Source organism: Drosophila simulans, chromosome 2R (assembly GCF_016746395.2).
Source record: "Drosophila simulans strain w501 chromosome 2R, Prin_Dsim_3.1, whole genome shotgun sequence".
Taxonomy (NCBI): Eukaryota; Metazoa; Arthropoda; class Insecta; order Diptera; family Drosophilidae; genus Drosophila; species Drosophila simulans.
The window spans coordinates 20,000,001-20,026,516 of NC_052521.2; the positions used below are offsets into that span (position 1 = coordinate 20,000,001).

The 26,516-nt window shown below is 46.5% G+C and overlaps 5 protein-coding genes and 2 long non-coding RNA genes across 9 annotated transcripts in view; 4 read left to right on the forward strand and 3 right to left on the reverse strand.

The window, feature by feature from the left end:
- The window catches only part of LOC6735772 (spatacsin), a 6,042-nt gene extending 284 nt beyond the window's left edge, over window positions 1-5,758 (reverse strand). Inside the window, exons 1-6 of the mRNA XM_002082649.4 lie at window positions 4,518-5,758; window positions 2,951-4,423; window positions 1,421-2,893; window positions 305-1,362; window positions 80-241; window positions 1-26 (exon numbers count right to left, since the gene is read on the reverse strand). The exon at window positions 1-26 is cut by the window's left edge and continues 284 nt beyond it. Coding sequence (XP_002082685.1) covers window positions 1-26; window positions 80-241; window positions 305-1,362; window positions 1,421-2,893; window positions 2,951-4,423; window positions 4,518-5,579 — 5,254 coding nt within the window. The 5' untranslated portion in view covers window positions 5,580-5,758. The remainder of the gene's footprint in view (window positions 27-79; window positions 242-304; window positions 1,363-1,420; window positions 2,894-2,950; window positions 4,424-4,517) is intronic.
- Window positions 5,759-6,198: 440 nt separating this feature from the next.
- Window positions 6,199-7,582, forward strand: LOC6735773 (60S ribosomal protein L23). Its single transcript, XM_016168763.3, has 4 exons — window positions 6,199-6,301; window positions 6,369-6,418; window positions 6,536-6,747; window positions 7,331-7,582. The coding sequence occupies exons 2-4, from the start codon at window positions 6,406-6,408 to the stop codon at window positions 7,526-7,528; spliced, it is 423 nt and encodes a 140-aa protein (XP_016029143.1). The 5' UTR covers window positions 6,199-6,301; window positions 6,369-6,405; the 3' UTR covers window positions 7,529-7,582.
- Window positions 7,570-10,639, reverse strand: LOC6735775 (inactivation-no-after-potential D protein). Its single transcript, XM_016181345.3, has 9 exons — window positions 10,410-10,639; window positions 9,485-10,068; window positions 9,339-9,429; window positions 8,924-9,279; window positions 8,634-8,858; window positions 8,463-8,574; window positions 8,266-8,405; window positions 7,909-8,205; window positions 7,570-7,839 (listed from the first exon to the last, which is right to left on the reverse strand). Exons 1-9 carry the CDS (start codon window positions 10,444-10,446, stop codon window positions 7,648-7,650), a joined length of 2,034 nt encoding a protein of 677 aa, XP_016029144.1. The 5' UTR covers window positions 10,447-10,639; the 3' UTR covers window positions 7,570-7,647.
- An 860-nt stretch (window positions 10,640-11,499) lies between these two features.
- Window positions 11,500-13,377, forward strand: LOC120284334. Of its 2 annotated transcripts, none has more exons than XR_005543528.1 (2): window positions 11,500-11,912; window positions 12,503-13,377. It is a non-coding gene; the product is annotated as an uncharacterized LOC120284334 (long non-coding RNA). The 2 variants fall into 2 exon arrangements; XR_005543527.1 differs by having other exon boundaries at window positions 12,506-13,377.
- A 3,506-nt stretch (window positions 13,378-16,883) lies between these two features.
- LOC120284333 lies at window positions 16,884-18,968 on the reverse strand. The gene is made up of 2 exons (XR_005543526.2): window positions 18,070-18,968; window positions 16,884-17,737 (listed from the first exon to the last, which is right to left on the reverse strand). It is a non-coding gene; the product is annotated as an uncharacterized LOC120284333 (long non-coding RNA).
- A 909-nt stretch (window positions 18,969-19,877) lies between these two features.
- LOC6735777 (fork head domain-containing protein FD3) lies at window positions 19,878-22,845 on the forward strand. Its single transcript, XM_002082654.4, has 2 exons — window positions 19,878-20,725; window positions 21,086-22,845. Exons 1-2 carry the CDS (start codon window positions 20,373-20,375, stop codon window positions 22,101-22,103), a joined length of 1,371 nt encoding a protein of 456 aa, XP_002082690.1. The 5' UTR covers window positions 19,878-20,372; the 3' UTR covers window positions 22,104-22,845.
- Window positions 22,846-23,018: 173 nt separating this feature from the next.
- On the forward strand, window positions 23,019-26,183 carry LOC6735778. 2 transcript variants are annotated; one of them, XM_039291558.2, is made up of 6 exons: window positions 23,019-23,743; window positions 23,826-24,019; window positions 24,114-24,276; window positions 25,199-25,307; window positions 25,385-25,576; window positions 25,724-26,183. In XM_039291558.2, the coding sequence occupies exons 1-6, from the start codon at window positions 23,680-23,682 to the stop codon at window positions 25,725-25,727; spliced, it is 726 nt and encodes a 241-aa protein (XP_039147492.1). In that variant the 5' UTR covers window positions 23,019-23,679; the 3' UTR covers window positions 25,728-26,183. The 2 variants fall into 2 exon arrangements, with proteins under 2 accessions (XP_039147492.1, XP_002082691.1); XM_002082655.4 differs by having other exon boundaries at window positions 23,021-23,743; window positions 25,385-25,566.
- The last annotated feature ends 333 nt before the right edge of the window (window positions 26,184-26,516 follow it).

Consider the following 26,516-nt stretch of genomic DNA (forward strand, 5'->3'; position numbering starts at 1 on the left):
CATTACTTTGGATGTGCAGCAAATAACTGAAAAAATATAACAATAACAAGGAGGAAAATTAAGTCAAACAAACACTTACCCCTTTACAATCTGTTCGATTACATCATCATTGATGCGCTGATGGCACAGATATTCCTGAAGATAATTGGCTCCCTGAAGCACAACGAATTGAGACAAGATGGCTTCGCTCCAGTTTATATCATAACCATAGGCGCGACTCAGAATCAGAGCTTGTGGTACGCTGGAATAAAAAGATAACAAATTATTTAAATAGTTGGTCCTTTGATGTAAAGCTGTTGCATACCTTAAATGGACGTTGACTAGCTCCCGAAACTGTTCCCTAGAACGCACTCCAAAGACGCTGACACACAAATGATTCGCGTTATTGCTGTGCCTTTTCTCGAGTGCTTTGTTGCACAGATCCAATTGCATGGCCATCAACTCGGCTCGAGAAACGCTTTGCTGGGCGAGCAGAAGCTTGTTGTCCAACAAATAGTTCTCCGTAGCATGTGTGTAGTTCTCCAAGGCCTGTTGCAACAGTGTTTGAACCTCTGCGGAGCATTTTAGCTTATTGGACTGCGCGGCAAAGGCTTGAATTTTGGTTACTATCTCCTGGGCCTCCGCAGTCCACATCTCCGCCAACTCTTTGTACATGAGGAAGTGCAGCGCCGCTAGGCGCAGGAGCTCCTTCCCATTCTTTGGTTGGTACTCCCTGAGGTAACTAAGGATCGCCTGTCGAAGTCCACCTTTCTGGTCCTCATCGAACTGTCCCAACAAGGACTCGAACTGCTCGTTCTCAATCAGGGAATCAAAGCAGTAGAACATCTCGCGGTAGCGAGCAATACCAATCAGCAAACGGACAATCAGCGACCACGATTTCGCCTGGGCTAGTTTGGTATTAAGTGCTTTAGCTTTCTGGAGGACGCTTACAATGCCTTCCATGGAGCACTCGTGCACGAAACACAGGTGCGCTTTGATCAACAGCTCCACGTAGATTTGATTTTGTTTTTTGTGTGACAAAACCTGGGGAATCCCTGACACTGTACCCGTCGGAGAAGGAGTGGGTAATCCGTAGAGCGTTATTATCTTTGAAAGATTTTCGAATGCTTCGGTTTCCTCAAAAGGCTTGCCCTCCTGGTAGCGGCGATAAGTCTTAAGAGCATCACAGTACTCCAGCAAACAATTACCCAGCATAGTGGAATTGGGAGCCAGTTCTAGGAACAGGTGGAAATCCCGATCGATGCTGTGGCCCCAGAGATCTGCGTTCCTTAATGCATTTCGCGGCTGCTCTCTGGCATGGAATATATAAAAACGGGGACGTACGATGCAGGTGGTCAACTCCAAGGCCAAACATTCGGCAATCTGTTGAAGTTAAAGATATTATCAAACTGATTGCCCTTTTGAAATATAAAGTACTTACTTCTTTTGGTGTCATTCTCGTGGAAATTTGTATATCACTGACCACCAGTAGCCGCTGTAGACAATCTTCAGCAGCGGCGCTCTTCAAAAGGATACCGGCATCCTTGGTTCGCAACACATCCAGATATTCTTTGTCCAAATACATGGCAGCCCTGTAGGCAAGGACAATACGTCGTCCAAGCTCAACGCCATATTTTAACTTTGATCCAATGCCCAGCAAGGTGTCCAGTGTGTGCTGTTTCTCTTTCGAGGGGATCTCTTCAAACTCCATTGCCACACTGTCCGAACAGGTATCAGAAAGGTCACTGCCCCAGCGCGTCATCACATTTTGGTTTAAGGTGATCCGATTAAACTTGGGAAACGCACTCTTCTCGATTTCTCCGAGCAGCTGGCGTTCCTTGCTCGACAGATTGCTAATGCTGGTCATACCTTCGGCCAATGCCATTGCAAATACGATAAATCGAAGGTCATTTGGACGAAATTCGAAAAGCTCTTGAAGACGCAGTGCCTCCACGATGTCACCCTTGTCCAATAGGGTGTTTAGTAAAGTATTGAGTCGGTCTTCCATCTCCGAAGTAAGCGCAGTTTTATCAGCTATGCTGAGGTCATCAATCCCCGCTAGTTCTTTAAGTTCCGAAAATGATTTATAAAGCACACAGCGCTCTTGAAGCATGATTTGCTCAAAATACTCCGAGTGGTAAATGGATAACTGAGAGAGCTGCTCTTCCGGTAGCTGCAAATAGCACAAAACCATGTCGTACTCAATTTGATCGCGATCAAAGGATTCGTTTGGGAACAGGTGATGCTTTTTGATGACGCCCAGCGTACTTTGCAACAGCTCATATCGCCGGAGGCTCACTTGGCCAACGGAGGAAGCTGCCTGCAGCAGGAAGTTCACCAAGATAGCGGGAGCCAAAGCGTGTTGTTGAATGTCCTTTTCGTACTCCTGGTGGGGTCTGAGTTGTCCGGCTTCCAGCTCTGTCATCCATTTACCATACACAATGTCAGTCAACGGCAACTGTAGCAATGTGGCCAATTGCAAAGCTTCCTCATAAGCTCGTGCCTCAGTCAGGGCATCTACCAGTCGCTTGTACTCGGGGCTATCCCTCCTCCCGAGCTGTTCGAGATCAATGGATAGTTCCCTTAGCCAGGTAGCAGCGACTCCGAAAACCTTATGCAGAAGGCAGAAATCCAGAAGATCACAAATATCGCCGACATCCGAACGACAGATGCACTCCAGGAAGCGCTGCTGCTGCAGTATGCAGTCAAAATTCGACTGCAATTGGATGAGCAGCAGGCCAATGGAGCGCTGCATCATCTGCTTTCTGGGCAGGGGACCACACAGAGGCAAAGCGACAGAATCCTGGCTCCAGCTAAAAAAGAACTGGCGCAGCTCCACAATTGTTGCATCACTAAAGTCTTCCTGGTGGCCAGTCAGTTGAAGAAATCGGCACAGATGCGTTAGTTTGCAGTCCTGAAAGAGAAATTGGCTGTTATTAAACAAATCATCTAAATAAAAGTTCATACCTACCGGCTGAAAGATTTCTAGGCTGTGCAAAAGGGCATTCAGATGTCCGCCAGCGACAGCACCTCTAATGACTGACCACACCCATTCCGATCGGTTCTCATCGCGCACCTTGGATGCCTCTTGGAGCTGCAGGCTCCACTGTCCGCTGGCCACCGAAAGCCAAACAATCCAGCACCAGTCCCGGTTTTGCTCGCTGATTGTGGCTGCCAGTACAGCCAAGATAGGCAGCTCCTGGCGGATGCAGTGCCTCAAGAGGTTTATGCTACTGCAATGCGAACTGTTCCCAACCATCATCTCCAAAAACTTTGGTGTGGTGGCAATAAGCTCATCTGGAAGACTATTGGTACTGCACAGTATTATGGCAAATACGTCCTGGCGAGCTGTGTGTGTTAGCAGAGTGCAAAGGGATTGATCCGTATTCCTCTGAAGCTGCTGCATGCTGGAATCCTGATTCGAACTATGTGAGGAGTTGGTCATCGTTTCCTGAGAGGAGTTGGTTTGCGTTTCCCCGCTACGACGAGTCGGTCGCTGTAAAGTCCTTTTGTGGTGGCGATCTCCAGACGATTCGTAACTCAACGCTCGTAGCAAATGCACTCCGATTGGAGATGACTTGAAGTGCGGCAAGAGCTTCTTAAGTTCATTTAAGGGAAGATCAAAGAATTGGAAGACTAGCAGCAAGTGCCACCAATTATTTTTGGAGGCATATCGTTTGAGCAATTCCATTGGAAGTTTTCCTGGAGTGTCCCTTATAGCTAGACGCATTAGGGACTGATATAGTTCCAAAGGAAATTCCCTGGGATTGGCCTCGAGCATTTCCACCAAGTCCCCATCCCATTCAGCTAGGAGCTCGGAGTAACTTTGTCTGGTTTCGCACTTAGGTAGCTTCCTTTGCAGCAGCAGAAAACTCCTTAGTGGCTGGGTATCGAAGCCAAGCATTTCGCAACAGGCTACGCAATGGGTAACCAACTCATCATCGCCAGCGTGCTGCAATGCTATCTGAGTGACAGTCTCACAGGCGTGGAACAGCTGCGTCTTTGTTATCTGACCGTAAAGCTGAAGTTGCTCTGTAATAAGGTAGTATACGGCATAGGCGCTTCTCTGTTGCTTCAGGTAATGGGTGTAATTCAGTTGAGATTTCCGGGCATATCGCTGACTAAGACGCGCGTTTGAGAAGCATACCAGTTCACCATGTCCAGCAGTTGCTAGGAGCGGCAGATTCACGTGTTTGAACTTCATGAAGAGATCGTGTGCCGTGGGTAGGCCAAAATTGCAGCTCGTCGGCCCATGATCGAAGCGAGCAATCAGAGATTTGAGATACGGAACCCGACCCAAGTTGGTAGAGGTCAGGAATCCCTCTAGAGAGCGCACACTTGGCTCCTGACCAAGAAAATCGTAGAAGGTGAGCAGGGGATGCCCTTCGAAGGAGTCGACTGTGTCGTGAGTTTTCTCCAAGTATGCTTGAACGCTCTTGGATATCTGAAATACATTTAAATTGACATAATTATACACGTAACGCACTTAAATATAGAGAGAATAATATAATTGCGAATGATTATCTGTTCTGACTTACCAACTCGAAGCCCTCGTTCTCGGTCAATGAATTTGTTTTTATGTCGACGATTAGATTAATCAGGGGCTCCTGGTGCGTTTCAGTGCCCGCCAGCAGTTCCAGCGAGGCGACAGGCACGCATTCCATGAGCAGCAGCGAGTATTGGCCACGGTCCAACAGGTATTTAGCCAGTGGCTGCCGGCTAAGGAGATCCGCGTGCTTTCCCAAGCACTCCATGGTGCAAAGCCGACGCAGCAGAGAAGGAATATCGCCGGACTCGTCCATGAAGAAGTATCCCGCGCGGGCAAAGAAGTTTCGCAGCACTTCGCTGGGCTGCTGCAGTTCCTCCAAGGCGTACTCGTACATGGTGGCATCTATTTTCCAGGCGGTGAAGCTCTGTTCCAAGGGAGAAAGCGTTTCCTGGGACTCAAAGCCCTCCTCCTGAAGGCGACACCAGCGTTGGAGCTTTGCTTGCTCGTCACTGTCCACGATGTGTTGCCAGACCATGTCTTTGGAAAGGGATCCCAACAGAGATTCATTGCCATTGGCGAAGTACAGTTCTACGAGGAGCAACTGCAGTGCCTGCTCTGGTAAGGTCATCATGGCTTCTATGTGCACACGGGGCAGTTGTGTCCGATGCTTGGCCACCAAGGCCTCGCACTCCCGGAGTTGCTGCACCAAGGACCAGTGGTAGGCCAGTACTGGCTCTTCCTGCTCGTACATAAGGGGCTCCCGACTTCGCAGATGATCCAGCACAAACTCACTTAACTCCTCGTCCTGGCACTCGCAGGCGAACTGAAAAAAGAAGCACTTCACATCTCTGTCTACGTTCCGGATCACGTCCTCCGCCTTGCAGACAAGTCTCTCGGAGAGCAGTCGCTGCACATAGGCCTGCACCACGTCGTAGAAGTAGTGGCGGTACTCCGAGACGGAAATCTTCCTCTTCTGCGCCCAGTACTCCATGCACAGGTCTATGTGCTCGCCCTTGGTGGCCACCTCCTTGATTATGGTCACCTCGCTAATGCCCTTCCAGTTCTTGAAGATCTTGTCGCGGGCCTGAGCCTGCGTCTGGGCGGAATGCATCTTGGTGGGCGGAGTTCTTGGAATGTTCTGCGGGCTTTTTCACATCTCTTTGTTGCAATCAACAGTTGATAATAGCGAAAACAGCTGTATGTTCTGCTTCCTCTTCTGCGGAACCTTATCTGTTAAACTAGTTCCCAGTGCAAGTACAGTGAGTACTGTAAATAATGACGCACAAATTCAAATGTATTAAATGAAGCCAAATTTCACCTAAAAATATCTGAAGCTTTGTTCAGTTGATGGTAAATGAGGTGCTAATCGTTCATTGCTGTCGCGGAACTTTTGGAACTTTTGTCCTGTAGCGGGAAGTTTAAATTATCAACGTTCCATTGTAAAGTTTTTAAGTTATTCAAATCATTTAATGTAATCAAGCATGTTTTAAAATCGACTTAAATATTGTGGAATAAATATAGCGAAATATACCAAAAATGGCCCGTCCCTTTCTAGCACACGTTATTTCTTTTAAAACAAAAGTAGCTGATTAGGCTTTTGCGAATTTTCGGTGTGAACACGCCATCTGATTCGCCAGACCTGCCAACTTGTTCGAAGTGGGTGTAAAACTCCGATGGTATGAGTGCCTGCTAGGATTTTAGCAAAGTTCGAAACCAATCCGTGCTCATTCTTGGTTATATTTAGGTTATTTTTTCGATATTTTGCGGTATATTTCGACGATAGAGCGGCGGCCACACCGTATTTCCCTCCTTTTCGTTTTCGTTTCCGGCGAAGTAAGTAGAATAAAATCTCCACGTTTTTTTAAATGCTAATAATTGAAACATCTCATTGGCAAACTAGCGAATAATCTTGGAATAACCAGTCCGCGAGCAGCAAAATGTCGAAGAGAGGTAAAAATCCGAACAAAGCGCGCCGCTAAGCGTGCGAAATGTGTCGCGCCGGATGTGGAGAGTGTCGAAGTTGTGGTGCGCAAAACTAATAACCCTCTGTTTTTCGGTCTCAACCAGGACGTGGAGGTACCGCGGGAGGCAAATTCCGCATCTCCCTCGGTTTGCCCGTGGGCGCCGTGATGAACTGTGCCGACAACACCGGAGCCAAGAACCTGTACGTGATCGCCGTCCACGGAATCCGCGGTCGCCTGAACCGTCTGCCCGCCGCTGGCGTCGGCGACATGTTCGTGGCCACCGTGAAGAAGGGAAAGCCCGAGCTCAGGAAGAAGGTGAGTGTGGTGCCCAGTGCTCCGGATGAATCGGTCATGTGCCAAAAGTGCCCATGGGCTAGCAACCCGTCTAGCGAACACGTTTTTTCTACTTTGTTTTTGTGCGCTTTCTTGAATGAAATTCAACTTGTTTTTGTTTTAAAGAATCCAAAATTGAAATTAGCTAGCTTTTATTACATTTAATTGCTTAAGCTTAAGCTACACTATTTGTCATTTGTTTTAATCTGGCAGTTTTAATATTTACCAATTATTGCAGAGTATTTCATTGAAAAGTAATACGATAGTATTGATAGATTTGTATTAGCTGTTATGAAGGCTTCTCCGTACGCATCGAGTAACTTCATCCGAACTTCCCCACATGTTTTGTGCCGGCTAAGATAGCTTATCGCAACCAACTTGCGTTTTTAATATTTTTGTTTATTGATAAGAGATTTGAAATTGTAGTGCAGAAGGTTCATAAAACGGTTTCACTTCTCATAATTTACCCACCTATAACAACGCACTTTTGCATAACTAATCGATTCTGCAGGAGGTAGCACACTGCTGAGCAACTTTGCTAACCACTGTTTTCATTTGTTTCCAGGTCATGCCTGCCGTGGTTATTCGGCAGCGCAAACCGTTCAGGAGGAGGGACGGGGTGTTTATATACTTTGAGGACAATGCCGGGGTAATAGTAAACAACAAGGGCGAAATGAAGGGCTCGGCCATCACTGGACCGGTGGCCAAGGAATGCGCCGATCTGTGGCCCCGTATTGCATCCAATGCAAGCTCTATAGCCTAAGGAGTTTCCTTTTCAATAAACCCATAACGGAAAACAGATTGTTTTGAATTCGAATTGTTGGATCTTTTATTGAATTGCTGCACTGCTTCGCTACCGGAGGAGGAGAATGAGGATCGTCTCTAGGCCTTGGGTGCCTCCGTGCGTAGAGTGGGCTTGGGTCGTGTCACTTCCATCGATACCTTGCCGTTGGCTCCCTTGAACAATGCGTAGCACACCTGGAACGGAAGACCCTCCAAGGCATCGCCATTGAATTTGGTGATAATATCGCCGCGCTGCAGTTTGCTGTCAATCTCCGGGTATTGTCCTTGAATCTGCAGAGAATGTTCTTATTCAGGGCTGTGCCTTCCACCACTGTATACCAGTGGTGCATATGGACTCACCAAGTCCGCTATGGTGCATCCAATTTCGTTGGGAGACAGCGACAGGCCCAGCTCCTTGCCCGCTTTTTTCATAAGGTCAACGTTAAACTTTTCCAGCTCCGGAGGATCAGCGCGGAAGACCGTTAGGGTGACCGCCTTCTCGTATGTGGTGTGGAATAGCTGATGGACCTTCAGTGTCGTCATGGATCCCACGTGGATTGGCGTACCATTTATATCGCAAATGTGGTCAAAGATCTTGAGACGCTTGTCGGCTGCCACCTGTCCCTCCGGATACACGTGGGTGATTACACAGCCAGTCTGTCAGGGAATTGTTAGTTAAGGCATTTGTCGCAGAAACAGAAAGTTCAGATAGCCCACCGTGACATGGTTGTTCTTGCCGCCGCAGACGATGACGCCCATTGGCTTCTTTTCCACCTTTAACTCAATGAGGATCTTTTTGTTCGGCTTGATCTCGGCTGTGGCGGGTTCCTGCGGCTTCTCCTCCTCTTTCTTGGCCTCTGTGGGTTATCGGAATGAAGTTGTAAGTTTTCACCTTGCTTGGACGCAATACCTACCCTCCTTCTTTTTCTCCTCCGCCGCCTTCTCGGCCTTTATCGCCTCCTCGCTCTTGAGAGTCAATAGAATCATGGTCACTACTCCCTCGGCACGTTTAAGCAGTCCAGTTGCCTGAAGTGGATATGATATGGTTATAAACTAAGTGGTTGGAGGTCTTCCTGACGGCTCACATCATCGTAGTTGGATTCCAGTGTTACATCCTGATTAACGGCCAGCAGCATGTCGCCCACTTTTACGCCCGCCAACTCTGCATTCGATCCCTCTCTCAGATCCGAGATGAAAATGCCACTGCCCACTTCAGCGTGCTTGCCATAGATGACCATGATGCCTAGGAAACCCTCCTTGCGCACCTGCACCGTGCGCGCCTTGGGAAACTGGTCAAAGATGAACTTAGTCTGGAATGGAAGGGAAGGAAATTTAATCGCAAGATCCATCCGAAGAGAAGTGAAGAGGTACGTACCTCATCAGACGCGGTGGGGAACTTCTTGATGGGCTTGACGCACATGCCCTCATCGTTGGGCTTGCGTCGCGAGGTGATCATCACGAGCTTATCCCCATCCACGTTCTTGAACACGGCGGAGGCGTTCAAGTGGCAGCGATTCTTCAGCACATTGCCGTTGACCTCGACGATCTCGTCGCCCGGCTTGATGTCCACGCTGCCCAATGCTCCGTTGGGATCCACTCCGGCCACAAAGCAGGCCATCTTCTGGCGGTCCTTGTGGCCAGCGAGAGCGAGTCCCAGTGGCTTGCTGGCGTCCCTCTGGACCTCGATCCTGCGCAGATCCTTCATCATGTTGTACCGCTTGTTGATCTTAGCTGGGAACGGCATTCAGGTGCTGTGTGACTGAGATTTAATGGCATTAATGGAGTCTTACCCATCGTGTAGCCAAATTCATCTTCCTGCTCCTTGTCGCGATCCTTCTCCTGCTTGTTCAGTTTGCAATTACCGGCGGAGGCTCGATCAATCTAAGGGGCTTACAAGTTAGTAGAGCGATGGGTGGGTGACCTTGGGTTAACCCACCTCATAACCCGCCTCCGTGCGAATGCGACCGGTCATGTCTCGGGTGTCCTCGTCATCCTCGTCGGCGTAGTTACTATGCTTCTGTCGCATCGAGGCCGTGAATGTGGTATTCCGCTTCTGCATCGATTGCTGCCGGTTCATACCAGCCATTCCCTGACCCTGACCCTGACCTTGCCCCATTCCCATACCCATTCCCTGCCCTCCGCTCGCATTGTTGCTGGTCTGCTCCTGGTTGAACTTGTTCTTGGCCTGCATGTAGCCATTGCTCCGCGGATCTGACTTGGCCTGCTGCTCATCGCTCTTGTCGAAGGTCTGAATCTCCAGCTCGATCTTGAAGTCCGCCTCCTTGATGAGATCGATGACCGCCTGTTCGGTGGAGTTGCGCACATCCTTTCCGTTGAGCGAGAGGATCCGATCGCCAACCTTCAGGCGACCACACAGATGCGCCGGACTGTCGGGCACAATGCCCTTGATGAAGATGCCGGTGGTCTTGGTGTTGGGCGAATCCTTCACCTCGCCGCGCACTATGCAGATGCCGAAGGACTTCTTGCCCGTCTTGTCCAGGGTCACCATGTGAATGAGCTCTGGGAAAGGATTGTGCATTCAAAATTAAAAAATTAACAACGTATTGTTAAGATACGTGAATTAATAAATATATATTGGGGTCCTTGTTTTGTTGGTATCTGTTCACCACTTATGTTCTTTTATATGAAATTACATTTGACGTTCGTTACATAAACATGTTTCTGACAGGATTCTTAAGAATCAATAAAGTCAATTGATTTGGCTTTTATTCAAACTTTGTTTTATTCGATTCATAAAAATCGAAACGAGTACTGAGTGACCTCTGGAAGGTCAAGTTCTTTCGGGATTAGCTGCAAATTTGATTAGCAGTTGGTCATGAAACCACTCAATGGACACTGACCACCCGCGGTGCCCTGTTTCCCCAGGAACTGAACCATCCTCGCTGGTTGAGATCGACTGCTCCGTAATCCTAGCCAAAACTCGCGACTCACTGACCGGACATTAAGCGCACCGAATTAAGCTCAAATGTATTATCGAATATTTATTGTTAGGGGTTTTCACTTAATTTATTATTTGTGAATATTCCGCGTTGGCTGCGCCCGATTTGAGTCCATTGAAAAGTGCGCCTAAACTGATTTTACAATTAGCGGGCGAACATTCTTGCTAACTGACTTAGTGGCCATTCTATTTTGAGTATGATTTTCGTATCGATTACACTGGACAGCAGGGTTGGACTGGAATACCTCAAAGCAAACCTACATGCATCTGGTTGATATATAAGATATCTTATTCAAGTGGATTTAATCTGAAATGCAGATAACTACATTTGGCTTAAAAAAGGTAATTTTCATTCTTAATAATGCTTCAATAGAAGAAAATTTCGACTAATAATAATGAACATGTTTTGTATGTTGAGATTACCCATAAAAATACTACTTTGCAGTACAGTGCTATCGATTTGGAGGAGGTTCCTCCACTGAATTGAGTAACTTTCACTGTCTGTTATGACACCACTCACAAAACACCCAGCTCCCTGAAGACGGCCATTATATGGGTTACCAACGCGGATGCGAAGGCTAGGGGAAATGGATACCCATGTGCCTTTATTGGCCCTATCAAGTTATTAATTTGTTGGTGCGATTTGGCCCGTGCTGAACTCAACACTCCGCCAGGAGAAGCCCACCAAGTGTTGACCAGCAATGCCCATCGATTTTATATTTTTCTTTCATTGCACTTACAACTGAATAACATATGTCTCACACACTTTTACCTGAGCGAGAGCTTCTATATCGGCAATGCAAATAACAAAAATTTGTGGGGTAAATTATTTAAAACATATATTATATGTTAATAAAATACGCACAATATACATAAGTATAAAGTGTAAATAAATATAAAATATAGCTTATTAAATATGTATATATTTCAGTATCAATAATCTAGCCCCAAAAAGTAGGCAACGATTTGAATGCGTTTGTAAGGATTGCTGGGGAACTTCTGAAGCAGACACAAGCGGTAATCAAATAAAACTTTCAAGATTTTTGTCTTTCGAGTGGCAAATAAATTTAATTTGTCTGCCGAGCTTAAATTCATAATCAAGATTTGCATTTTAATGCCTTTGTGGGGGGGGAAAAGCAGAGTAAAAAAGGAAACGGGAGGCAGGAAAGGAGGAGATGGCTATGCAAACATTTCCATTAAATGCCCGAACGGAATGAAACGAAAGTGGGATGGCTAAGGCAGCTCCAAAGGAAAACTAGAGTAAACACATGCTCAAAGGAGCTGGGCGCAAAATGGGGTTTCAACTGGAAAATGGCCACCCAGCGGAGAGTGGGAGTGAGAGCGATGGGAGTGGACGTCAACGACTGCGAAACGATGTTGGAAATTAATTTCATAATAAAAAAGCGTAAGGAAACCCATTTGATAAAACAATTTCCTTTTTGCCTCCCAACAGTCATGTTTTGTTAGTAAAGTAAATTCAAAAGAGAGCACAGCGAAAATATGGCAATGAGCTTAACGCTGCCGCCCCCTTTTCCACCTCTCCCCCCAGCCCCGCCCCGCCCTCTCCACGTCCCTTGCAGCCTCTGCCGCTGCCGACGTCGCTGCTCGCCAGACCTCGCGCTCCGATTGGCTCTCTGGCCGCAGGCCACGCCCCTGCAATGGCTGCTTTGTGCCGTGTCCTTTTCGGCTGTTCCGCTCTCTGTTTCTCTCCCTCTCGCTCTCTCTCTCTCTTTCTCTTTGTCCGCTCCTGCAGAAGTCGCGCTGCTGCGGCGCAGTCGGCGCATGGTTGTTGCGGGGATTTAGTTAACTGAAGTGATTTTCCACTGTTGGCTGTCACACAGGCAAACACACCCATACACATACACCCACTCGTCCTTATGTAAGTGGCCACACGTGTCTGTGTGTGTGTGTGTGTGTGTGCAGGCGAATCCGTTGTTGACTTGTTCTCGTGTTGTACTTACATGCAGTTATATCAAATTGCTAATAATCGTTTAGCAGGCACTTCAGACTGCGTCCTGGAAATGAATAAAAATTACAGTTTTCTGCGCAAAAACACTTGAGGCAACGATTCGGATTTGGAATAATATGGAAATTGCACAGGACCTGGGGAGCTGGGTAATAAGGAAAGCCACAAAACCACAACTGAAAATGGATTACCGGACTTTCCGGGGGGAAAACTCTTCCATCGCAGAACGGAGCTGTTGGTAACATTAATTAAAGGCTCTAATAGAAGCTGCCACCTCCTAATGGTTTCTTTTACATACGCGTATATTAAATTTAATATTTGGCGGCCTTTTTCATCCACAGGATAAGCCAGATATACATTGTATATACATAAATAAAATGACCATAAATATAATGTATATCGAAAAGCTTACAAGGAAACATTATTTTAAACAAATTGTACAAAATTATTCGTAATAATAATCAATACTTCTGATGTGTTTTTTACAGAGATCCAAATTTGTGTAAACGCTTGTGTATGGCAACTTTTTAATTTTAATGCATACTTCCTTTTATTATAACTGTTACTTGTTAAGTAAAAGGGTATATAATATTCCATTAAAAGTATGTAAAAGATAGAACGAAGCGTTTCGTATTCTATTAAGTATATATATTCTTCATTAGGCCCTCTAGCCGATTTAATCTAGCCGTATCCGTACGTTTGTCTATCCGTCCGCCCAGGTCTATTTTGCATATGTCCATATCCGTCGCATTTTCACTAGCTCTCTTCCTTTACCCTTGTATAAAAAGTATAATTAAAAGAAACTCTTGAATAGATATCGGGACTTTATTCCTAAACATATAGTTAATAGATTCTGTATTAATATATAATTTCCCTTAAATATACCAATCTATCAAAGTTGTAATGGGTGGTAATGCCTAGTTGCGTACCCCAAGTATCTGGGAACTAATAATCGGTATCGAGAGACGCAACAGGCGTGCTCCTCCGGCTAAGATACACAAAACAAAAAGGGGGCCAGCCGACAGGAGAGGCAAACCAACTGAATATTCTCACGACATTTAAGGACATCTGCAAACAATTACGCCCGTACATGTGTATCCAGCTCGAGTTCGAACTCAGAGCACGGAACACCGTACTCCGAACTCCGAACTTCCAACTCGGCCGGAATGACGCACGGAATGCCCGCAGGGGCGGGGATTATAGATATTTGTGTTTACTACGGCTGTACATATAATGTCCTCATAACTTTTTGTACGTGAACGTGATAGAGCAAATAATGGTGCCCACATGACCGCCAGGACTGCAGGACACCGAGCCACCACTTGCAGTTCCGGCGATCCGAGAACAGGGGAACGGGACTTACTGGATTACGCGCACCGCCCAACATTAAAACTCAATTTGAATGACAACGCGTAAGCAAATAATTGTCCTTTTGCGACCCGCCAGTGTCCTCGTTCTTCACTTGAAAGTTTGCTCTCCACACGGTAGTAAGTTATTCAAATATTGAGTTTTTCAACTCGCTCCAAGCGGGCGACCTGAACCCGAACCGAACCACCCTCCGATCTGATCCGCAAATGTGCGCAGGATTCTGAGTCCTTCGACCCCTCCTCCTCCTCCTCCTGTTCCAGCTTCTCGCAACCTGGAAATCCCATTCGCTTCCCTTTGTTTGAGTTGGGCTCGGTTCACTCCTCTAAATACATCTGATTTGTTTACCATGGCCCGAGGCCGGCCGTAGATCTTAAGCTGCATGTAAATGCGTTAAATTAAATTTCAAACGCTTGTACTCCAGCTGAAGGACAATGACAATCAAATGGCTGAATGGCTGAAGCTGCGCTCTTATTGAGTGGGTAGTGGCTGACGATTTTGATTTAGTGCTCATCCGGCTGGCGACCTAATGCGATTATGGGAATACAGATTTGCCGCCTGCCTGTGGAGACAGGCCAAGAAGAAAGTGGAAAATGGAAACTCTTCCCAACATCTATTGCAAGTTTTGACTAAAAATGATGATGTGATATGGCAACGTCAATAATCTAAATAATCCTTCTCTATGAGACCTTATTGTACATGATATATATTCAGTAAAAGATAAAAGATATAAGATTGCTCAAGTTGAAGTTGAACTTAGGAGATATGTTAGCCGAATAGCCTCGGTTTTGGGTAAACAAATCGAACTTTCCCAGCTGCTGCTCCTTGGCAAGGAGATTGCATATTCAATATTGTTGATTCTGGACACTGATAGCTCCGCGATGCCATTCCGCACGTGTTCGCACTTCGCGGTCCGTGGGCCACGTGTTAACTTGATTGTGATGTCCTCATCAGAGCAGGCAAATATTTGTTGTTCGCATTTTATTTGCAGCGCAAATTGGTAATATCTACGGGACTCCATTCCGGGTGTCCATATCCATATCCGGGCATTGTGCCCTGTATTTTCTTCTCATTTGTCGCCATGTCGCCCACACGGCTTTGATCTAACAAATTGATTTACACTAACGATTGTTTAATGAAATTCCACAAGCGGCACTCCGCACCTCCTCATGCCACCCCTGCGAGCTGTGTCCTGGTGGGAAGTGTAAATTACCCGACACCCGGATCCATCGAGGACTCATCCACGTGCCACACGTGCCCCCGAAAACAACCGAGCAGCCGTGTCTTGCACCATCCTTCAGTTTTCCACTTGCAACTTTTCACCATTTGATACTTTTCGGTTTGATTTAAATTGGTTTCGCTCAAGATTCGCTCGGTGTGATTTCTTATCCCTTTTGCGGATGTTTGTCATGGTTACGGATGAGCAACTAATAAAGATTTCTAGCATCCCGGACTTATTGAAAACTGTGCAAAGGAGATGGGGTTTTCCCCATACGCACTGTATAGTAGATATTTACCAAAAAGAAGTATCTTTGAAAGAGGAGCTACCTAAAAAACACCTTACTTGATATTTTAAAACCATATATTTTCAGAGCAAAAAAAAACCGCAGCAGATGTTTTAGCTTCCACGCCGATTTCATTTGGCCTACATGTGGTCCTAGGCTCAATCATCCCAAGCAATTTGTGCAAATCCCTTCTCATTTTGACTTCATAATCCTCGCAACCAAAACAAATAGACGATTATCTTTCACGGCTTGTGCGTGACCAGGATGAAAGGGGGAAAGGCTTCTGAATGGTTATTACCAACTGTCCAAATTGCTGGAGATTGCTGCCACGCCCCAACAGTTAAGAGAGCAAAAGCCAAAGTGGGAAACCAATCCCATATTCAGAGAGTTTGGCTTTCGTGGCATACGGACAAGTGACAATCATCCCACTTAATTGAATTCTGCGCTGCATAATAAATCAACTTAATGCGATCCAAGTACCCAGTCGAGTTCCTCGCGGATGCGAAGCCATTCAAAATGGAGAGCAGGGAAATCCTTTGGCTGCGGTTATAGGTGGCTCGAGCAGATCCAGCGGCAAATAAACAACAATAACACACGATGCCCACTTTTCCACCCGCCCAGTAATTTCCACACTTGTGCTGACACATTGAAAGGGCTTTGGGTTTTATTTATGAATTGAGAAATTGACGTCCTCTGTTGAGCCGAGTGGAGTGGAGTGGACTGGGTTCCCGAGGAGGCTTAGGCACACGGTGCTCGATTTTTATTGCCGCCAAACAAGAGGCTTAGGCACAGGCATCACCACCACTACCACCGCCACCACCACCATCATCATCGTCATCATCATCCACATCAAATGAACAAAACTGAATGAAATGAGCCACGAAACATTGGTGTGTGGCACTTGCTGTTTGTCCCAACCCTCCTGTACAAAAAAGCCAGGATAAATCGAGCGTGAAATATTCCAGCTCGTCCGCAGGATTGCGATCCGGGTGCGGGGCAGCGAGGATGGTTAAATCGAATCCATTGTTGTGCTTGCCACTTGTTGGCAGGTTGGAGAACGGAGATCCCGAAACAGAATTTGCGGCTGCAGTTGTGCAATTTGCTCGCTGCCTGCTGTGATTTCTCCCATTGTCCTGGGCAATCCTGGGGTGGCTTGCCCGCTGATTCTCGACGTCCTTGTCCATCAAATTGAGCGTCACTCAAGTATTCAAGTGCCTGTATGTGTATCTCCCACGACCAGAGCCCCAGCCTGACTTGTTTTCTGCGCCTCAGATACTTCAAAGATTTAATAATCACATAAGAAGTGAAGCTATTAAACCTGCCATCCCTCGCCGTCCCCGAACTTCTTACGCGGCCTCAAGTGTTTGCCTATGCGATCCAGCAGGTGCCACCGACCCTCAGATGCCGTCCACCGATGCAGGATGCGACAGGATGCGCCATCTCAAGCGCAAATTAGTGGGGATCCCCTTCGTCAGATGTACACTTGCCGAAGGACATAAACACTTTTTTAAATTATGAATTATTGGAAATGTCGTACAGGTGCTGAAATATATAATAATTTCGATTTATACAGATAATGCATTATAATATTAATATAAAAAATAATAAATAATAATAATTAGATGCTGCCTTAGCCATTTTGACTTGAATACCAAATGAAGCATATTAGATCTCTTACGACCTCTTTTTGTTCCCAGTGCAGAATGAAGGCGGACCATCTCGATGGTGGCTAGCAACTGTGTCCTTTTGTTTGAGCCGAAAGTGGCGATTGTCCTTGCCGAATCCTTGCAGTCAAAGCAATTCAAGTGTCAAATCTTTTATTTGCCTTTTGCAGATTTCGCAATAAAAATTTGTATTGTCAAAGCCTGGGCTCAGCCAAGCCAGAGACCAATCCCGAATCGGTATCCGCAGTCCTTCCCCCTCCTGCCCACCGAGCGCTCCGTTTCATCCGCTTGGCATATCCTTTGCCGGCTTGCTTGTGTGCAATAAATTTGCTGACAAAAGAGGGATTATTGCTGGATCATGCCGCTGTTGCTGCAGCGCGGGATGAGGACGAAGGATATTCATGTAGATATATATAGCCCGGAGATGGAGCTGACGGTGAGGCTGAGCAGGATGTGCTCCTGGTGGCTGGTTCCTGTCAGCGTGCATTCCTCGGCGTTATTGTTTGCCCATAAGTTAATTGTTCCCCTGCGAAAGCTTCAATGCACCGCTTCCTTACGCTCAACTGGCCACCCGAGTCCTTCGTCCGGACTCCTGCCGTGCTAAGGCGGCGATTAACCGTAGTCTGACAGGGAACATGGATACGGCTGTGACCACGGATTGGCCCGGGATAGTGGCTGCAGGAGGCGGGGTCGGATGTGCCTTGTTGGAATCGTTTAATTGCCATGGAAACTATTGAGCAGGCGGATAAGTAATGAAAAGTGGATTGAAAGAGCAAATATTTTCGATATACTAGAAGCAACTCGCGGGGGATAAAGTGGGCTAAATCTTTTGAGGAGCACTGGGTGCTATAGATAGATTATCCTCTATGCATGGTGAGCTATATTGGTGTTAACCATTCTACCGATACAGTTACACATATAATAATGCTGACTCTAGTCGGAATTAACTACCAATTGTTGTTATTAGAGTGTATACATGCAATAAAGACTCAAATATTTGAAATAAATATTCCTTTTCAATTAGCATTTTCCAGTAATTGGGTACGTTTTTGCTTGATTTACCTGTTTATAAAGTTCCGAAACATTTTAAGCGTGAGCTTCGAAAAACTTGATTACATTTTGTGTCCGACCAATTTCATTTGGCAGCAATGAAATGTTCTGTTTGGTCATAAAAAGACAAGGAAAAGCCTCAATAAATTTTCCGCCTCGAAATTGTGGAGCAGGCAGAGCGGAAAAGACCCCATGTAAGTATATACACCCTTCTATTTATGCCCCCTGATAATACCAACACTACTAAGCGGGATAAAGATACATACCGATGGCCGATGCCACGCCCCTAAAAATCTGGCCAAAAAATCATTGATTCGTAAGTGTAACAATGGGTAAAAGGGGGGAGGAATTGGGAAATGGGGATTTGGGGGTGGCAAAGCTAAAATAGAATAATGAAAACGATGCCAAGAGTGAAAGAAGCGACATCAATATTGTCCTGAATGCGAAGATGGCGGCCCTTATTGTATTTGTGTCTGTTTCCATGCATCTGTGTGTGTGCCTGTGTGTGAGTGAGTGTTTGGCTGTGTGTGGGTAACTTCCGCAAAACTGGAAAACTAATTTGAACAAAGTACAACAAATAAAAGTGACTACTGAATGTTTAATTTGAAAAGGGAAGGCTCCAAACACTGAATGCCGAACAACAACAATGGCTACAACAACAATGTCTAACAACTGGAGAACAAAAACAGCGAAAATGAAAAAGAGAAATAGTACAAAACTCACTTGGATACAAGTACAAATGCAGCAAACACATGTACGCCCAGCCCCCTCCCCACCACCCACTCTACTGCTCTCTCCCTCACTCCAGTAGCCCCCAATGCGCTCAGAGGATGTTGGCGAAAATGGCGCTTTCAATTCCCTCTCACTTCCACACCCAAATAAAATATATACGGAAAAAAACCCAATATTCTCTATATAATACGTACTGTATTGTTGTAACTTTATATTTTATTTCGGTATTTTCTTGCATTGCTAAAATGACATAACTGCTCATTGAATTTTTAGTTTTTTAATATGTTTTAATCACGTACTATTATTTATTTAATTTAATCGTTCTTCGAAAAAACCAATAAAATGTACCCAATGAAAATAAATAGCATTCTACTAATCTAACTGTAAAGAAAAGTCGCTATAACTTCGCTACTTAACTTAAGTAAGATTTGCAGAATTTGGAATTTTAATCAAACACATAATTAGATTCTATGCTTTTTTCTTTCTGTGCATAGGAGCAGAGGGCTGGGAATGAGATTGCGAGCCCGAGAGAAACCAAGAAACGTCGACATACGGTTAGAAAAACATTCGCACATAAAAATGCCAACATTTGAAGCATAACATTTGGGGCAGAGGAGCAGAGTGGGTGGTGGCAAGGCGAGGGGGCCGCAGGGGAAAAGGACGCCTGCCTCCATGTGGCTGACATAATGAAACATTATTAAGAGCCACGACGTCAAAGCGGCAAAAGGTATCTAAATTTGCGCAAAATGTTTATCCCCCCGCACCACCGCGTGCGTTGGCTTCTGCAGTCGCTGCCAATTTGCCGCCGCTTGGAGAGAGGAAAACACAAATATCGCATTTACAGCCAGGGCTCTCCACCATTTTGTAAGGACTCGCAGCGAGTGGGAGAGGGATGGCACGAGCGAGTTCGCATAGATTGGTTCGCAGGATATCAACCCATCCCCCGCTAGAAAGAGAGGTCTGGCCGGGCTCTCTTGCTCTCTCTCCCACTGCTGCGATGCTGTCGGGGCGCAGCCAGGATGCTGCCAGGATGCCGTCAGGATGCTCTGCCCGCGCCGACGGCGACGTCGGCAGTAGAATCACAGTTATTCGAGATACGAAAACACAGCAACGGCGACACAAAAGCTCAGGGAAACGTCAGCGGCAGCGGCAATGGCAGCGGTTTTTCATAAATAAATGTTTGAGTTATGTAGAAAAACATTTTGGGCGAGAAGATTTTCGTTTTCGTTGCGATTCAGTTAACATTTGGCCAGCGGATTCCGCCTTCAACGGACACGACGACGGACTAGGCGCTAGCCAACTTTCCACTTTCCACACCACTGCTGGCCATATGTACAGTTTACCCTGGCAGCTAAACCGGAAACGACGGTGACAGCGAACGGTTAACGGAAGCGGAAACAAAAAAGAAAATATCAAATTCCAAGTTGAATCGAAAAGCATATGCAAATGCCAAGTGAAGCAAGTGAAACGCCAAAACGAACACAGTTCCTGAGCAAAATAGTTAAATAACAGTGTTGCGTCCTCTAAATTAAGTGAGTTCGATTCGCGGACTCAAATAGACTACAGTGTATACCCGCTAAGACATGCACACCAGCACGGATCCCATGCACACTCTGCACGACAGCGTCTCCCTCTCGCCGCCGCTCATCAAAAGTTCCAGAGGCGGCTCCTCCGGCGGCAACGGACTCGGATGCAGTGCCTCCTCGCGGGCTGCCGCCGCAGATGCCATGTCTATGGGCTGCGACGACAGCGACATCGAGCCGTCGTCCATGGGCGGAAGTGGTGCCGCCGGCGGCAACGGAGACGGCTCGGGATCCTCGGGTGGTCCCCTGGTAAAGCCGCCATACTCCTACATAGCCCTAATCACTATGGCCATTCTTCAGTCGCCGCACAAGAAGCTCACGCTCAGCGGGATCTGCGATTTCATCATGTCGCGGTGAGTGTTTCTATTAGGCTTGAATACATAAGTTACCAGAAAGTTAATATTCTTGAATGGAGAACAAATAGTTAGACTTTTTACAAGTTACAAAAAGTTATGTAAACATCAGAAAAAAATGAGCATGAAATGAGTTGTTTGTAAAGACGATTGTAGTATTCTTATTTAATTTAAAATTTAAATTTAAATTGAAAACATACAAAAGAACAGACATTCAGTGCTTTTACCAAATTTCAAATAATATAAATTATAAAATGTGATATTTTATTTTGTGATTGCAATATAAGTGACAAACTTACAAATTCTTCAAAAAAACTCCTCGAAAAATAATGTTAAATAACTTGTGCAATTTACTTGTAGCTTTCCATACTACAAGGACAAATTCCCCGCCTGGCAGAACTCCATCCGGCACAATCTCAGCCTGAACGACTGCTTCATAAAGGTGCCCCGCGAACCGGGAAATCCCGGAAAGGGCAACTTCTGGACGCTGGACCCGCTGGCTGAGGACATGTTCGACAACGGCAGTTTCCTGCGCCGGCGGAAGCGCTACAAGCGGGCGCCCACCATGCAACGCTTTTCGTTTCCGGCGGTCTTTGGCACGCTGTCTCCATTTTGGATCCGCAAGCCCGTGCCCCTCGTGCCAGTGCACTTCAATGTGCCCAACTTTAATGGGAGCAGGGACTTCGACGTGGTCCACAATCCGGCGGATGTCTTTGACTCAGCGCTGCGCGCGGACAAGAAGTTCAACTTCTTTGCGAATGCCGAGGCATCCTTCTACCAGGGAAGTCAGTCGGGGGACAAGTTCGACCGGCTGCCCTTCATGAATCGCGGTCGAGGAGCGGATGCCCTGGATGCACTACCGCACAGTAGTGGCTCCGGCGGAGGAGTAGGCGGGGGATCTGAGAGCAGCCGTGGCTCCAAGTACAAAAGCCCCTACGCCTTTGATGTGGCGACTGTGGCCAGTGCTGCGGGCATTCCCGGCCACAGGGATTACGCAGAACGACTGTCCGCCGGCGGTGGTTACATGGATCTCAATGTGTACAACGACGATGCGGACACAGAGGCCGATGCGGAAGCCGAGGGAGATGACGACTCCTGCGAGGACAAGATCGACGTGGAGAGCGGCAATGAGCAGGAGGACTCACATATCTCGGACTCGGTGGACAGCGCCTGTACAAATCGCCTGGATGCGCCGCCGGATGCGCTGATCTTTGAGGCTTCTGCCGAGGCGTCCGACTCCAGTCCAAGGAGACGCTTCGATAGCGAGCCCCTGGTCCTGCGGACCAGCAAACAGAGCAGCGCCAAGGATTTCCGCATCGAGACGCTGATTGGCCATCACCTGCATCGCGGTGGCAGCCAGGAGGAGGCCAGCGACTAGGCGGGATTCCCACTCGCGTGAACCAATTGGCTCGTGTACAGTCCATTGAACGGTGATTTCAGTTTCGATCTAAGCACGTTTTAACACTCCACTAACACCACCACCAGCACCCCCCAGGAATCCAATCCGAGCAGCAAGTAGTGATCAGTAGATGTATCCGTAGGATGTAGGAGCCAGCACACGAGTTTTAAAATGCGACCAAATCGAAGTCAACGCTATAGTTGCCAGTCCACTTACGTACTATACATATATCTGCGCGTAATATCTATGTAAATCTGAAGCATCGCACGTCTATAGCATACTTTTAACGCGAATTCTTGGAGTCTGGACTCGGGATTCCTCCAGGCTCTAGACCTATATCTACCATGCAAGTACTAATCATGTGTATGTGTGTGCGTGTGCGTCTGCGTGTAACTGTAACACATCCAAGCAAGAGGAACACTATTAACTATAAATTAGAATAAGAATTTTGCTGATGTTATTGAAAATTGAATAAACAACAACATAATAATAGTTTACACGGATAAGGCATACATGTTTGACTGGTAGGTACTGAAATACGTGTTAACTAAATATTAATTTTTAATCTTATTGATACCTGTAATATTGTATTATTTTTATAATTATAATACAGTTGATGTAGATGTGGCCACTCACTTCCTTGTAATAACATCCTTAAAGGGATCCCTTTTTGACGTTTTGTTACCTTTTGTTTTCAATAAAACATCCCGAGTTATTTGAATTTACCGCCCAGCAAACCTGTCCAGGTGTGGCACCCCTGCCTGGAAATCAGTTCAGCTTTAGCGCCTGCGCAGTGACCATCGCTCAGCTGATTTGGCGCAGGACGCAGTTGTGCCGCCATAGAACGCCGTGGAGTTCGGCGCTACCAAACGAAAGCTCCGCTCTCCCACGAGCGTCCCGTTGGCTTCCAGTGTTAAAACATGAAAAGCTGCGCCTGGCAGCGGGACAACAGTGTGCCGCCGAAGATACCAACACCAACTATTGGTATCCGCCAGCAGAACTCACGCGCTACGCCGAGAGTACGAACTCCACTTTTGGCACAGTTCGCCCCCGCGGACTCCATTCCGCACGCACACACTATCGCAGCCGTAGATGTTCGTGTATGTGGGCTGCAAAAAGTCGATTTTTCGCTAACAAAAAGTGTCCTGTCCTGTGTGGGCAAAACTTTAAATGGCCCGGGCCATAAAAGGAGATTGCCATAGTTGCGACTTGCAGTGGGAGATGTCCTGCGAGGAGCTGCTGCGTCCGCGGTGCTGAGCTCGTTGGGCCCAGAAAAGTTTGTGCCAGTCAGTGCCCGTATCCCCAGAAAAAAGCATCCCCCTGCCATTCCGCTGCTGTGATGAGATTGGTGATAATGAGTGCAACCAAAGGCCCCCATGTATCCACATAAAAGCGCAAGCCGAAAACAGACAACACCACGATAAGTAGAAACGTCCAACCACCACAGAAGTATTCACTGCCACGCACAACGACGGCGCGTCCTCGCGGAACGGGAGGATCACAATCGACAGGATCTGGAGTGCCCAGCGACGCAGGGGCAACCTAGTCGGCCGTCATGGCGGGCTGGCGAGGACGAGGGCTACGCGCCACCCTGCTGGCCGTGCTCGCGTTACTCTCGGGTGAGCAGTTCCCGCATATATCCTTTTCAGGTTCCTCCAAACTAATCCTGTACTCCTCCTACTCTGCCTCCATGCCGCACAGTCACCCACTCGGTGCGCATCACCAACCTGCGGGTGCCACGCACCTACACGCTGTTCCGGGACCACGAACCCGATCCTCTGGTGCTCGACTGCGAGGTGGAGATCGGGCCGCGGGAGCAGGGATTCGTCCTCAAGTGGCTGTTCAACAACCACTCCATCTACCAGTGGATACCATCGGTCAAGGGGTTCGCCATGGTGAGTCACTCGGGGTCTTTGGTCGCACCGAATTAATTAAGATTAATCGAACCCTGTCTTTGTCTTCGATTTGTTCTTGTTCTTGCGCCTGTAGGGCTTCATGAAGTCGAAGATAGACACCAAAATATTCACTATGGAGGGCAGTCCCGGTGTTATATCGATAAAGAATCCCGACTGGAACATGACGGGGGAGTACACCTGTGCGGTGCAGACCTTCGAGTCCACGGATAAGCGGAGTGCCCGCCTGCAAATAATCGGTGGGTGTCACGACCACAGCGCAAAGAAAAAGGATCGGCGGTGAAAGATGTGCGGTGGCGATGGGAATGGGAATGGGTAGCAGGTTGGAAAGGGGATTTGGCAGGTGGTGGTGGGGGTCGAAAGGTCTAAGGTGGTGGTTCTGCCTCTGGTTCTGCCGGGTAACCTGGCCACTTGCCCTCACCCGCCCCCATCTTGACTTGGCCCCCGCCACCAGGGTGTTTGCATAGGTGTTCTCGGGTCGGTGTTTACACAGGGAGACAAAAATTATGATTTATGTACTTTAAAGCCATTAACAAAAGCCGAGAAAGCCTTACTCTAATGCGCTGGCCTTTATTCGGCCCCACTATTAGCATTCATTCTCTCGAATATCATCTTGTGCCCGAGCCATTCTAATTTAAAATTTCAACGCACTGGATATATATATTCTATTATATTTCAAGATATGTTGAAGACCATTTATTATTACCTTATATATTTTTTTAAAGCAACTTTCCTAGCTAGAGTACTGACTATAACTGTGGTTTGAATATTTTAATCATATTTAAGTTAGTATCTGAGTTTGTTTTCAGTGCTGTAGGACACCTGTAATTGGCTTAGTCAGGGCGTTCCCAATCGAGGTCCCCTCATAAATGCTGGGGTCAGTAGTTTTTTTGCCAGTGCAGGTGGGCGCCCAGCACCTGTGTGGCACGTGTGATTCGCTTTCATATTTGCATGCGTGTCATGTGGCAGTCTCTGCGGTGTCCGGAACCACGGCTTGTTTGTGCTGTTTTGTGCTTTTCTTTGGGACACTGTTTTGCTTGGTATTGTTTTGTTTCGTTGTTTAGTTTGACACTTGATTAATTCTCACGACTTTTTGTCTTTTGGCTCCTGTCTGCCTTCTCCACCACACTCCCTTCGTCCAATCCGCTCCGATTGCGACAGTTCCTGAATCGGATTTCATGCTGGAAGCGCGGATGAGCGGCTCGCGTATGGACGTGGACATCATGTGTGCGGTCCAGCACGTCTTCCCGCAACCCATGCTGTCTGTCATGTAAGAGGATCCACTGTCAACGGCCATTGGGGCCGTTGAAATCGAATAGCGCAAGGACCTAATCGTTCCCTCCGCAGGTTTGACACCCACATACTGGACTCGGTGCTGACGCAGTTGGACCAGGACCCCAGTGGCCTCTACAGCATGACCGTTCGCACCCGCATTCCTAGAGATCAACTCGAGTCCCCCACCCCGATCACCTGTGCGTTTATCCTAGTTGGCACCAACTACACCAAGCGCCGGGAGACTATTTTCTATGGTAAGTACAGGTAAGCCTGGATAACACTTTGCTTATAAGGACAAGTTATTCATTCATGCATCGTAGCATCTAAGTAGTAAGCTAGATTTGTTTGAAATTATATACTCATAGAAAATCTAGTTTTAAAGTTATCATTATAATATTTTCTTCTTTACAGATAAGGCCTCAACTATACAACGCAAGTGGACAACGGTCGCCGTAGTCATGTCCATCGCATCCTTAGCTCTAAGCAGTTAGTTTGGTAGTGTCCTTTTTATGTAGGCTACATTCGTTTTTATGTTTGGACTAGGAACTTTGATACTCCTTAATTTTTAATAGACTTTTAACGGATAAACGTAATTTTTTGCGGTATTTTTAAAAAAAGCGCTTATTTTGTACATGCATGTATTTGTAAGGATAACGAAACACAAAACAAAAACAAACACCACAATGCGTAAGCAAACGAACCCATAAAGACAAAAAGGACAACAGTAAAGCATAACAAGAAATTCTTGTATTCATATATTTACCACATAAATAAAATATATATGATAGTTATATACGATGTATAGGTCTAATTGAGTACAGAAACGCTAATAAAAAATACGAAAAGAAACATTAAAAGTGCATTAAACCAACCGCCTTCGTCGTCGTTTTTCTTTGCTAAAAAACTAAACAAATTTTAAATTGTATTTTTATTGTAAAATTACACTGTAGACCTTGGACTCAAGTAATATAATAAAAAAAAAAGTCCCCGCAGGACTAATTAAAGCACAATTACTTTTGTTTATGACATCTATGGATTGGTTCAAAAAAACTTTTCTTTTAATATATCGTTTTAATCATGTGGGAGTTACAAATCACATAGTATATTTATTGACATCAATTATTATTATTATGGCCACTAGCTTTATAAACATTGCTATTTGCGGATTTTACAACAGTGCGGATGCTCCGCTTTACCGTCTGAC